Source organism: Phaseolus vulgaris, chromosome 2, assembly GCF_000499845.2.
Source record: "Phaseolus vulgaris cultivar G19833 chromosome 2, P. vulgaris v2.0, whole genome shotgun sequence".
Classification (NCBI taxonomy): Eukaryota; Viridiplantae; Streptophyta; class Magnoliopsida; order Fabales; family Fabaceae; genus Phaseolus; species Phaseolus vulgaris.
In genome coordinates, this window is record NC_023758.2 from 22,610,599 (window position 1) to 22,623,395 (window position 12,797).

Sequence of the window (12,797 nt, forward strand, 5' to 3'; positions counted from 1 at the left end):
CTATTTTCGCTTGAGCGAGAATTGACTTGTTTAAGTGAAAATATCAAAAAATTAATATCTACAACACAATCCAATTTTATAGTTCACCCAAAACCATTTCATTAAATACAAGCATCAAATGCAACAATCAAACATAAAAGAGATAACACAACAAATTTCATTCATAATTTCAAACTCAAACATTTAAAAACATATTAAACAACACACAACCTCACATAGAACATCAAATCATAATCAAAACTGATTAATAGTTTAGCATGCATAATTCAATTACTAGACTAGCTTCTTATCTAAATTAGTTGTTTTAATATTTTATCAAAAACATAAATAGTTCCTCTTACCTGTAATTTTTTATTCCAAGGAAATTCCAACTCAAACAGGGGGAGTCACTCCAAAATCTAGAGACTTAGAGCAAGGTATCCAAACATTACAAAACTTTAGTGTGAGTTTCTTTTTATCGACAATAAAATGATTTATACATATGGATCACTTAAGGGGTGATCCAAACCATATACAAAGAAAACAAGATCAACTTAACAACATAAAACCTTCTAGACATCTACTCTAAATATAACCCTGTCAACAACTCACACCGACAACAAACTAAAGTGAATAAAGACAAACCAACGGATTAAGACACCAATCAGAAAAAGAAAAACAACCAGAAGGGAATTTAGAAGTGATCCAAGACCAAACCTTCAATTGAGCCAAAGAAAAGATCTCAGAAGAATCCAAAACTCCATCTTTAAAAATAATCTTATTCCTATGACTCCAAATCTCACTAACCACCGCAATCCAAATATTTCTCATCCCTAAATTGACCGACTCTGGAGCGTTACTCACTCTGAACTATAGAAAATGGGAGTAAGCATGAAGAGGAGCAACCGACGAAATACACAACCACGAACAACCAAATTACTCTGCAGTCAAAAAACATATGATTTAGCTCTTCCTCACTTACCCCACAAAAGCAACAACAAACACTTTCGACCGCAATCCCGCGTCTGAGTAAATTAGCCTTGGTAGCAAGCTTATTTTCCAGCACCCTCCAAGCAGTAACACGAGATGAAGGCAAAGCCTTAATCCTCCAAAACAATTTAAACATCCTCGCCTAGTCCCCCTTGATAGCCGCATGCTTTCATCCGGTGGAGTTGCGAAAGTGTTCATGGATTGCTCACGGACAAGGCTCTTACATTGAGATCACGGTTGCCTTAGAGGTGCAGGACAAGTATGGAGGTGACAGGTTTGGCCAGCTCACTTGGAAGATGAAGGTTGAAGACTAAACTTGCCTATCCTAGAGAGAAAGTACACAAGAGTGACAAATTGACTCAAAAATTTGGCAGCAATTTCACTCTATGATTAATCTTGGTTTTACATGAGTTAGACTCCTCCTTTTATAGCAATGGAGGACCGGTCAAATGGAATTCAAATGAAAGGGAAATAGCTTTAGAATGTCCACCTGATGCATCTTGGCACATGGAGCACATGAAACATATTTAACATGTGTTTGAAAAGCGTTTTAGCACATGTTTCATATGGACCATGTGGAGGTAGCCGTGTAACACATTTAACACATGGAGCATGTGTTAATTGTGTACTCTTTTACCTTGCTTAAACTGGCCTAGGTGAATTTAGAGGTTTTAGAAACTCTAAATTAACCTAGGTTGATTTTATGTGCCAAAATTAAATTCTAAGAAAATTTACAGTAATGTCCTATTCTAATTTTGACAGAAATTAAATTCTACTCTATACTAAGCTCATGGCCTTTGAACATATAGAGGAACCTTTCTCTGCCATCAGTAACAGTGTTCCAATCCTCTTGAATTCTTCTAGCCATAGCTCTTGTAGTTGGCTCGGATCTTCTATGTGTTGTGCTTGAGCTGAAACTTGATCTTGTACTTGTGATGGCAGAGGCCCAAGCTCAAGCCCAACACATAGAAGATTCGGGCACACTACAAGAGCTATGGCTAGGAGAAGTCAAGAGGATTGGAACACTGCTACTGTTCTCGCCGGTTGACTCAGCCGCTGTTGACTTCAAAGGCAGATGGTGGCTCCTCTTATCTCCTGGTGGTTTTCGTTCTCTCCTTAGGTGGTTGATGTTGAAGATGGATGAAGCTCATCTCTACCTAGCCTAAGTGTGTTTGATGTAAATGTTAGCTAGTTTTGCTTTGTAGGTTGCAATGTGTCTTAGATGATCTTGTACTAGGGTTGTGTGTATTCAAGGTTGCCTTTTGCTACATGACCTATCCTAGATGCCTAACCAAGCATAGATCAAGCACTTAAAGTGGTTAAAAGGTTTTCCAAAAGCTTTTTAGAGTTCTTTCCAAAAATCAGGATACTGCACAAAATTAAATTTGTTTCTCTGTAAAAGAATAGGTTTATTTTTGGTGTGCTGAAAGGATTTTCGAAAGTTGGTTAGGGCACCAAAGGTACAACTCAGTCAGTTATTTCAGTTAGCTGAGTTGACAGTTTTCCTAAAAATAAATCTGTTTAGTTTAAAACTGAATCTGTTGTTTTCATAACAGCTTTTCAACTGTTTTTTGAAAAGAAGTTTAAACTGTTTTCTATATAAAGAAAAGCTTCTCTCACATGAAAGGATGCTGAGCAATTACATTTTTGACAGAGATTAAACACTTTCTATGTGAGAAGAAGGATTGAAAAGAGTTTATGAAAGGTTTTCCAAAGGGATTTTCAAGTGAGCTTGTTCTAGGAAAACTTTGATCTTGGTGAAGGTGCTGGTGCAGTTCTGCAGCAAATTGAAGTACTGGTTTTGAGTTCTTGCATCTTCTTTTTAGGTGTTATCTTTCCTTTATTCTGGTTTGTAAAAGTGTAAGTGTTAGTCACTCCTTGATAGGGTTTCTTGGAGTGCAAGGTGTGCTGAAATAGGGTTTTTCAGCATTGGTTGTATTGTTCTTGTAGTGTTCAAGAACTGCTGTGTTTGTAAGTGATTGATACTGTTTTTAGTGGATTCCACCTTGGAGTAAGGTGAAACTCGATGTAGCTCTGTATGAGTGAACCAGTATAAAAACCTGCTTGTCTTTTTCTCTCATCCCTACACTCGTTTCTGATTTTGCTTAATTCTGTCAAGAACTAAATCTGTTCTTTTGAAATCAAATCTGTTAATTCTGGGTTTAATAAAAACTGTTCTTCCTGATTTGTTAAAGTTCTCTAATCACTAACAAAGTGTTTGTATATGAGGTTTTAATTAGTTTAAGAACAAATAATCCTATTCATTAAATCCTGACAAAGATTCATTCTCTTTTGAAACCTTGTTGATGTGAATGTAACTACAAGAACACATGATTCTTGACATTCTTAGGAACAACTTGAGCTGGATTTGAAAGGCACTCTACTTTAGAATTGGATCAATGTTCTAAATTCAAGAACTCACCAAAACTAAGCACCAACCAAGACTCATATTGAAGTCCATGTATTGTCAAATTGAATCAAAACAAAAGGAAAGAAGAACAAGAATTAAAACTGGACAAAATTTAAATGATAGCTACTGAACCAAAACAGAATTAAGAACACAATGCTGGAAACACAAAATAAACGGTAGAAAAAGAAGTAAACTCTAGGAATCAAAACTACCGAATGGAAAATTGAAGAAAAGGGAAGAAGAACACTTATAGAATAAGATGCTTGCTGGATTTTGAGAATTGGAAGAAGCCATTCACGCCACTTGGAACCTTGAACCAAGATAAGTGATGGAGTGCCACCACTTGAAGCTCACCATAGCTCACAAGATAAGGCAAAGGAAGAAGAAGACTCAAGACTCACAATTTCTCTCCAAATTTGAGTATAGTCTCTCTACCATAAAATTCCAATCTGAATTGTACAAGCTAAGCACCTTTATTTATAGCCTAGAGGTGCTGAAAAATAGGTGGGAATTTTCAGATAAAACTCATTTGAAATTCCCACAAAAAACAAGTCACATGGGAGGTGTGACCTTTTTCTACTATGACACCTCCTAAAACTACACCTACACCCCCCTACTAAGTCACATGGACAAAGTGACTCTCTTTAATACATTCACACCTATTTATTTAATATCCACACCTCCTACAAGAGTCATTCAAATGATGCTCTTTTATTTAATGCTTGGCCTTGACCCTCATGGTTTGGACTTGGGCTTCTTGGGCTTGGGCCTTCTTGGGCTTGGGCTTTGGGCTTGGGCCTCATCTTTTGTAAAGACTAATAAGAAGAACTTTAAATGCTTTGGCCCTTGTCCATTTCTTCTATTGATAACATCTTTTTGATTCTCATCACTTGTGTTGAATGAACTTGATTGATTTCTTGGCATAATCTGTACTATTCAAACTGGTAAAACTTAACCAATCTGATTCTGTTATACCTCTCTGTTGATTGCAATTTTAATATGAACAAGGTCAAATTGTGTTAGACTGTTCTGAAGAATCAATCTGTTTCTTTTAAAAACAATCTGTTCTTTTTCTTATGATATACTGAAAACTGTTTGTATTTGCGAAAATTTTATATGTTCAATTCACCCCTCCCCTCTTGAACTCAGACACTAACAGACCCAACAATTGGTATCAAGAGCTAGGGCTTGTATTTTGCTCAAGTGTATGCATGATGTCCGAGTTTAAAATGCCTTTTGCTGAAGGTGCGTCTATTAGTAGACCTCCTATGTTTAGTGGTGTTAACTGTGCTTTCTGGAAAATCAGGATGAAAATCTTTATGGAGTCTATTGACATGGGGATCTGGGATGCAGTGGTCAGTGGACCTTTTATACCTATGCAGGTTGTCAAAGAAGAAACAATAAAGAAGCCTTGGTCTGAATGGAGTGAAACCGAGAAGAAGAAGGCCCAATATGACTCCTTAGCCAAGAATATCATCACCTCTGCAGTGAATATGGATGATTTCTTTAGAGTCTCTCAATGCAACTCAGCTAAGGAGATGTGGGAGGTACTAGAGGTAACTCATGAAGGGACTGATGATGTGAAACGGGCAAGGAAGCACTCACCAATTCAGGAATACGAACTGTTCAAAATGCAATCAGAAGAAAGTATTGCAGATGTGCAGAAATGATTTACACATATTATAAATCACCTCACTGGCCTTGGTAAAGTCTTTGACAAGGAAGAGCTCAACATAAAGGTGCTGAAATGCCTTGATAGGAGCTGGCAGCCTAAGGTAACAACAATCTCAGAATCCAGAGATTTATCCAAGATGTCCACTGCTGCACTTTTTGGAAAGCTGATGGAGCATGAAAAGATTGAAAGAACAAGAAACTGTGGAGAAGAAAGCCAAAGGAATTGCCTTGAAAACTACCATGGAACATGATACAAGTGAGGAAGAAGAGAATCCTGAACATGATGAGACATTGAGTCTGTTCACTAGAAAATTCAGCAGATTTCTTAGAAAGAAAAACTGTGACAGAACTCAACAAAGGAAGAGGTATTCTAAATCCAACGATTCAAATTCTTCAAATTACACTTGTTTTGGATGTGGTAAACCAGGTCATATAAAGGATGATTGTCCAAACAATCAAAACAATGTGAAAAAGCTGTCCAGTTTTTTTGTTCCTTCCAAAACAGGTTTTTCTTCTTTTAGTTGGTCTAATACAATGCATTCTGCAACCTGTTTTTATTGTATAAAGTCTGGACATATATCTAGAACATGTAAAGCTAGAAGGTACCTTGTTCCAAAAGGATTGGCCAAATGGCTTCCTAAGGAAAGGTATTAATCATGTTGAACCCTAAACTTGGAAGGGGTACCATATGTGTTAAATCTGTTTTGTTTTGCAGAAAAACAGTAGGAAAAATTAGTGGTACTTGGACAGCGGGTGCTCAAAGCACATGACTGGTGATGTCACCCAATTCACAAATTTGAAACTTAAAGCTGAAGGACACGTCACATATGGAGATAATAATAGAGGAAGGATTCTTAGAAGAGGAAATGTTGGCATTGCAGACTCAACCACTATTGAGAATGTACTGTGTGTTGAAGGGCTAAAGCATAGTCTTCTAAGCATTAGCCAGCTGTTTGACAAGGGATACAAGGTCAATTTCGAAGCCAACACTTGTAAAATTTCAAATGAAATTTCTGGTAAGGTGCTTTTCACAGGAAAAAAGGTAAACAACATCTATCTCTTAGATATTATGAAGAGCTGTTCTGAAAATGAGTGTTTGTTATCTAAAAGTGATGAGTCATGGCTGTGGCATAAGAGGCTAGCTCATATTCACACAAATCACTTGAATAAGCTAAAGTCTACGGAATTAGTTTATGGTTTACCAAACATAAAATTTCAGAATAACAGATTGTGTGATGCTTGTGTAAAGGGAAAACAGATAAGAAGTTCATTTAAATCTAAAGATATGGTTTCTACAAATAAAGCCTTGGATGTTTTACATATGGACTTGTTTGGACCATCTAGGATTGCTAGCTTAGCTGGAAATTACTATGCCTTGGTGATTGTTGATGACTTTTCAAGATATACATGGACCTTGTTTCTTGCTTCTAAAAATGATGCATATAAAGCCTTTAAGAAACTTGCTAAGGTTCTGCATAATGAAAATGAAAATAGGATAAAACAAATTCGTAGTACTCATGGGGGAGAATTTCAAAATGAAAAATTTGATAGATATTGTGAAAAACATGGGATCACACATAGTTATTATGCTCCTATGACACCCGAACAAAATGGTGTAGTTGAAAGGAAGAATAGGTCATTAGAGGAGTTAGCTAGGACCATGTTAAATGAATCTGGTTCACCTAAATATTTTTGGGTAGATGCAGTATACACTGCTTCCTATGTGCTTAACAGAACTTTGATTAGACCAATTCTTAAGAAAACTCCCTATGAATTGTATAAAGGTAGGAAGCCTAGCATTAGTCATCTTATGGTTTTTTGGCTGCAAATGTTTTGTTCTAAATAATGGTAAAGACAATCTGGGGAAATTTGATCCTAAATCAAATGAGGGAATACATATTGGATATGCTATAAATGGTCATGCTTATAGAGTGTATAACAAAAGATTGCTTGCAGTAGAAGAATCTATACATGTTGTATTTGATGAAACAGATTTTTCTGTGCCTAAATCTGTTCTGGATGAACCTGGTATGGATGATTTAAGAACCATTTTGCAAAAGAATCAATCTAGTGAGCTTGATGCAACTAATCAAAATTCTGTCAAAGAATCTACTGTGAATGCAGGATGGCCTAAGGAATGGAAGACACCCAGGGATCTTACACTAGACAATGTAATTGGTAAAATTGAGAAAGGAGTCTCAACAAGGAATTCACTTAATAATTTCTGCAGAACAGTGGCCTTTGTTTCACAGATTGAGCCTAAAAGTTTGGAAGAAGCACTGCAAGACATCAATTGGATAATAGCAATGCAGGAAGAACTAAAGCAGTTTGAATACAATGAAGTATGGACTTTGGTTCCAAGAAAGCATGAGATGAATATCATAGGAACCAAGTGGGTGTACAGGAACAAGATGGATGAACATGAAACTATCACTAGAAATAAAGCAAGGCTGGTTGCTAAAGGTTATAACCAAGAAGAGGGAATTGATTTTGGTGAAACCTATGCACCAGTAGCACGTCTTGAAGCTGTCAGATTACTCCTAGCATTTTCCAGCATACAAGGTTTCAAGCTGTTTCAAATGGATGTCAAAAGTGCATTCTTAAATGGTTACATTAATGAAGAGGTGTTTGTATCTCAGCCTCCAGGGTTCGAAGATCACAAAAATCCAGAGCATGTGTACATGCTTAAGAAGGCGTTATATGGATTGAAGCAGGCACCTAGGCAATGGTATGAGAGGCTAAATGAATTTCTGCTCTCTCAAGGATATAACCGTGGCAATTCTGATAAAACTCTGTTCATAAAGAAGAAAAGAGAAGACATTATACTTGTGCAAGTCTATGTGGATGATATTATCTTTGGATCCACAAATGAAGAGATGTGTGAAGACTTTGTAAAAACAATGAAGAGTGAGTTTGAGATGTCAATGTTAGGAGAAATGAATTTCTTCCTTGGACTACAAGTGAAACAACTCAAGGATGGAATTTTCATAAGTCAAGAAAAGTACTGCAAGGAGCTGCTTAAGAGGTTTGGTATGGATCAATGCAAGGCAATCAACACTCCTATTTCAACAAGCTGCCAGCTGGAACAAGATTATGCATGAAAATCAGTGGATCAATCCAAGTACAGGGGTTTAATTAGTTCTTTATTATACTTAACTGCTAGCAGGCCTGACATTATGTTTGCTGTGTGCTTATGTGCTAGATATCAATCTGATCCAAAGGAATCACACTACAATGCGGCAAAGAGAATTCTGAAATACTTGCAAGGATCTAAGGATGTTGGATTATGGTATCCTAACAATGTATCTTTAAACTTAATTGGTTTTTCAGACTCTGACTTTGCAGGTTGCAAGGTTGATAGGAAAAGCACAAGTGGGACTTGTCACATACTGGGATCAAGTCTAATCTCATGGCATTGCAAGAAACAAGCTTGTGTTGCTCTCTCTACAGCAGAGGCAGAATACATAGCTGCTGGAAGTTGTTGTGCTCAAACCTTATGGCTAAGGCAGCAGCTAAGTGATTTTGGAATTCTATTAAACAAGATACCTATAAATTGTGATAATACTAGTGCTATAAATCTGTCTAAGAATCCTGTCATGCATTCAAGAACTAAACATATTGAAATTAGACATCACTTTCTAAGAGAACATATTGCTAATGGAACTTGTGATATCAAATTCATTGGCACTGAATTTCAATTGGCTGATCTTTTTACTAAATCTCTTGCTAAAGATAGGTTTTATTTTCTACTAAATGAAATGGGTATCATTAGCTTAAATTGTCCTCTGCAGTAAAAATTTCAATCTGTTACTTTATTTTTTAACATGTTTTGTTCTCTGTTTCAGAATCACAGATGTGACTAGGAAAGAGAAATATTTGCTTTTCTCTCTCTCTCACTTTATATTTGACTGCTTTTACGGTTATTAACCAGCAGGTCTATGCCAATTAGCGTGTGGGTATCCTAACTGATTGGATATTGTGTAGGTGCAACAAATTTGATTTATCAAATTGAAATCTGGTTCCAATATATTCTTACAAAAATCAACACCTGAACCTGCTGTACCACAAGAATAAAATCTGGAGCATATCTCATTGATTTCATTTTTTTTTTACCCATAAGTCTTGAAATCTGATTAAATTGATTTCCTTTAAAATTTGTGATTTTTGAAATCTGATTTAAAGCTCTATATAAACCTGGCACTAATCAATTGTTTGTCACACCTTCTCATCTCTGCTACGAAGCTGTCCAGGTTCAAACGAATTACTATGTTTAATTTCTATCTTGAAATGATCATGTGAAATGTTACTAACCCTTCTTCTAGCTGGTTTATCTTTAGGTGACTAAGTACAGGTAACAACAGATCAAGCATGGCATCATCTTCACACAGAAAGAAGAAATCCAAAAAGCAATCTAACAGCAGCCAAGGCATTCTGGAAAACTGGTTTGCTGGAGATTCTGAAGCTATGACAAGGTTCATCCATGAGACAAGCAGAAAGCAAGTCAATGTGCCCAAGGTGCTGGAATTCTCATGGTTAAGGGAAGAAAATCTGACTGAAGAAAAAACGCTGCTCAAGCATCAAAAGCTGAAAAACTTCTTAGAAATGACTGGAAATGTATATCCAAACTTGGTGAAAGTGTTCTACAACAATCTGGTTCAAGATGGCAAAAATCTGGTCTCCCATGTGAAAGGTGTGAAGCTGAAAATTACAAGGGAAATATGGAGCAATGTGGGAGGAATCAAATATTCAGGAATGAAGGTTAGCAAAGGGAATACTGCTAGAATTCAAGGGTTCAACAAAATGCAGTTTTATAGGAGCTGTGTTAGAAATCCTGCTGAACCAGTAGCTAGATTTCATGCTGGAAATCTGACATTAATTCCAAGACTCCTAGCCTACATGGTGGAGATCAAGCTCAAGTGGACATGGAGGCCAATCAACAAGATCAAGAAGAGGTAGAGGCACAAATGGAGGACGCCCATGGAGGTCAAAGCCCACCTCAAAGGCTTACAAGAAGCACGTTCAAAGCTTTAGGAGCTAGGGGACAATTATTTTCTCTTTTTGTAATTTCTTTGGTTGAAGGTGCTTAGAGGGAAACATTAGAAACCTCTATTGTTATAGCATCTTTTAGGCTTTAGTTAGGAGCTTTAGGAGGGGGGGTGCGTTAGTAGATAGGTGTAGGAGTAGAATAGGAGGTGCCAAAGTGAAGGAAGAGGTCACACCTTCCTCATGCATTGTCCTTGGCGCCGGTTCTAGAAGGTTTTTAGGAGGGAGTTTTTGAATTTGTGTAGCTTGCATTTCAGCACCTTAGGCTATAAATAGAGGTGCTCCCTTTGTAAAATTCAGATTGGAATTGAGAGTAAAGAAACTATACTCAAATTTTGAGTGAGCATTGGAGAGCTTTTGAGCCTTCTTCTCTAGTCTTATCTTGAAGGATCCATGGTGTCCTCAAGTGGCGGCAGCACACTCATCTAGGAGCAACCATCCTTCTAGTGGCGTGATCATCCAACCTTACATCCATCTTCATGAGCATTCTTTTCTCCTTCCTTCCTTCTCTTTCAATTGTTCATGTTTAAGCTTGTGTCCTTGAAATTCTGTCTTGTGTTCTTGAGTTTATGGTTCGGTTGTTCTTATTTTCCAACAATCCTTTTCAGTTCTTTGCCTTTTAATTTCATTTTGTTCGGTTCATTTTGATTCTTATCCAATTCTGTTCGGTGCTTTTAAGTTTTACCTCTTTTTGTTGGTTCAATTTGACAATATGAGGAACTTCCATGTGAGTTTGGATTTGGTGCTAGTTTTGGTGAGTTCTTGACTTAGAACATTGATCCAATTTTAAGAAAAAGTGCCTAACAATTGTCCAACTCAAGTTGATTCCTAAGAATGTCAAGAATCATTCTCTTCTTTGCTATTGGAATCACATCACTACATAATTGCTTGGCAGCTTACTCCAAGAGGAAGTAATCATGCTACTCTCCATGAAGAGGATTTGATTCTACTATACTGTATAATGAATCAACTCAAGGTAAATTGGGTGAGTACAATGGTAGAGCATATGCTCAAATCCACACGGCTTCTAGATTATCGTTTTCCATATGCTATTTTTGTGTCAAAGCTAATTGACTATTTTGAAGTTGATACTGCAAATGAGAGAAATGACACCATTAAGGCAGCAAGTGAAATAGACAGCTCCACTCTCTTGAAGATGGGGTTCCAAAAGGAGGATGACAACTGGGTATTTAGAAGGAATGCTGCAAATAGAGCTGAGAATGAAACAGCTGATCCAGCAGATGAAGAAGAAGAAAATGCTGATGGTGTGCAGCACATGGATGAGTCACCAGCCCACTCTTCTGCAAAGGAGGATGTTGCTGCTACAAGCCAAAATGCACTGGTTGCATATGAGGAACCTGTGTATAGAGGTGAACCTCTATCCATGTTCGAAAGACAAGTTCTAAGCAGGCTGGACACACTCACATATGACCAAAAGGCACATTATGAAATGGCTCAAGCCAGGTTTCAACACCTGGATGACCAAATTGAAGGAGTTCAGGAGCAACTAGCTGAGCTTTACTACCACAACAAGTGATCCTATTTCATAGTCTTTATCTTTTATATCTTGTTGAACAATTTGGTTTTAGTCTGTTGTCTTTATTCTGCACTGGTTTTAGTCGGGTTTTGGTTTGTAATAGAACTCTATACTGGTTGTTTGTTTGAACTGTTATGAATGTCTATGGTATGTCTTTATCCCATGCTTTATTCTGTTTGATGAATCCAAAGGGGGAGAAGAACAGAGAAACAACTCACAAAGGTTGATGTTCTGGTTCAAGCTGCAGGGAGGTAGCACAAAACTCACACAATGCTATATTCTGTTTTTATTTCTAAATGTTGTTGTGCAGGTTTTGGCAGTTAGTACTGTGCAGGTTCTGATCATCAAAGTATGCAAAGCAAAGGGGTTTTGTCTCCATCAAACAGGGGGAGATTGTTGAAGATGGATGAAGCTCATCTCTACCTAGCCTTAGTGTGTTTGATGTAGATGTTAGCTAGTTTTGCTTTGTAGGTTGCAATGTGTCTTAGATGATCTTGTACTTTAGGGTTGTGTGTATTCAAGGTTGCCTTTTGCTACATGACCTATCCTAGATGCCTAACCAAGCATAGATCAAGCACTTAAAGTGGTTAAAAGTTTTTTCAAAAGTTTTTAGAGTTCTTTCAAAAACTCAGGATACTGCACAAAAATAAATCTGTTTCTCTATAAAAGAATAGGTTTATTTTTGGTGTGCTGAAAGGATTTTCGAAAGTTGGTTAGGGCACCAAAGGTAAAACTCAGTCAGTTATTTCAGTTATATCAGTTAGCTGAGTTGGCAGTTTTCCTAAAAATAAATCTGTTTAGTTTAAAACTGAATCTGTTGTTTTCATAACAGCTTTTCAACTGTTTTTTGAAAATAAGTTAGAAACTGTTTTCTATATAAAGAAAAGCTTCTCTCACATGAAAGGATGCTAAGCAATTACATTTTTGACAGAGATTAAACACTTTCTATGTGAGAAGAAGGATTGAAAAGTGTTTTTGAAAGGTTTTCCAAAGGGATTTTCAAGTGAGCTTGTTTTAGGAAAACTTTGATCTTGGTGAAGGTGCTGGTGCAGTTCTGCAGCAAATTGAACTATTGGTTTTGAGTTCTTGCATCTTCTTTTCAGGTGTTATCTTTCCTTTATTATGGTTTGTAAAAGTGTAAGTGTTAGTCACTCCTTGATAGGG

General features: G+C 36.9%; 1 protein-coding gene across 1 annotated transcript; it reads left to right on the plus strand.

The window, feature by feature from the left end:
- Nucleotides 1-5,819: 5,819 nt before the first annotated feature.
- On the plus strand, nucleotides 5,820-9,052 carry LOC137809206 (uncharacterized). The gene is made up of 3 exons (XM_068610342.1): nucleotides 5,820-6,095; nucleotides 7,114-7,395; nucleotides 9,038-9,052. The coding sequence occupies exons 1-3, from the start codon at nucleotides 5,820-5,822 to the stop codon at nucleotides 9,050-9,052; spliced, it is 573 nt and encodes a 190-aa protein (XP_068466443.1).
- Nucleotides 9,053-12,797: the final 3,745 nt, after the last annotated feature.

Bases quoted from the DNA above. Each gene is read 5' to 3' on its own strand.
- LOC137809206 (XM_068610342.1), top strand. From the start codon at position 5,820: ATGACTGGTGATGTCACCCAATTCACAAATTTGAAACTTAAAGCTGAA. The intron at 6,096-7,113 runs GTAAACAACATC...ATTTTGCAAAAG, and splicing joins TGCTTTTCACAGGAAAAAAG to AATCAATCTAGTGAGCTTGA.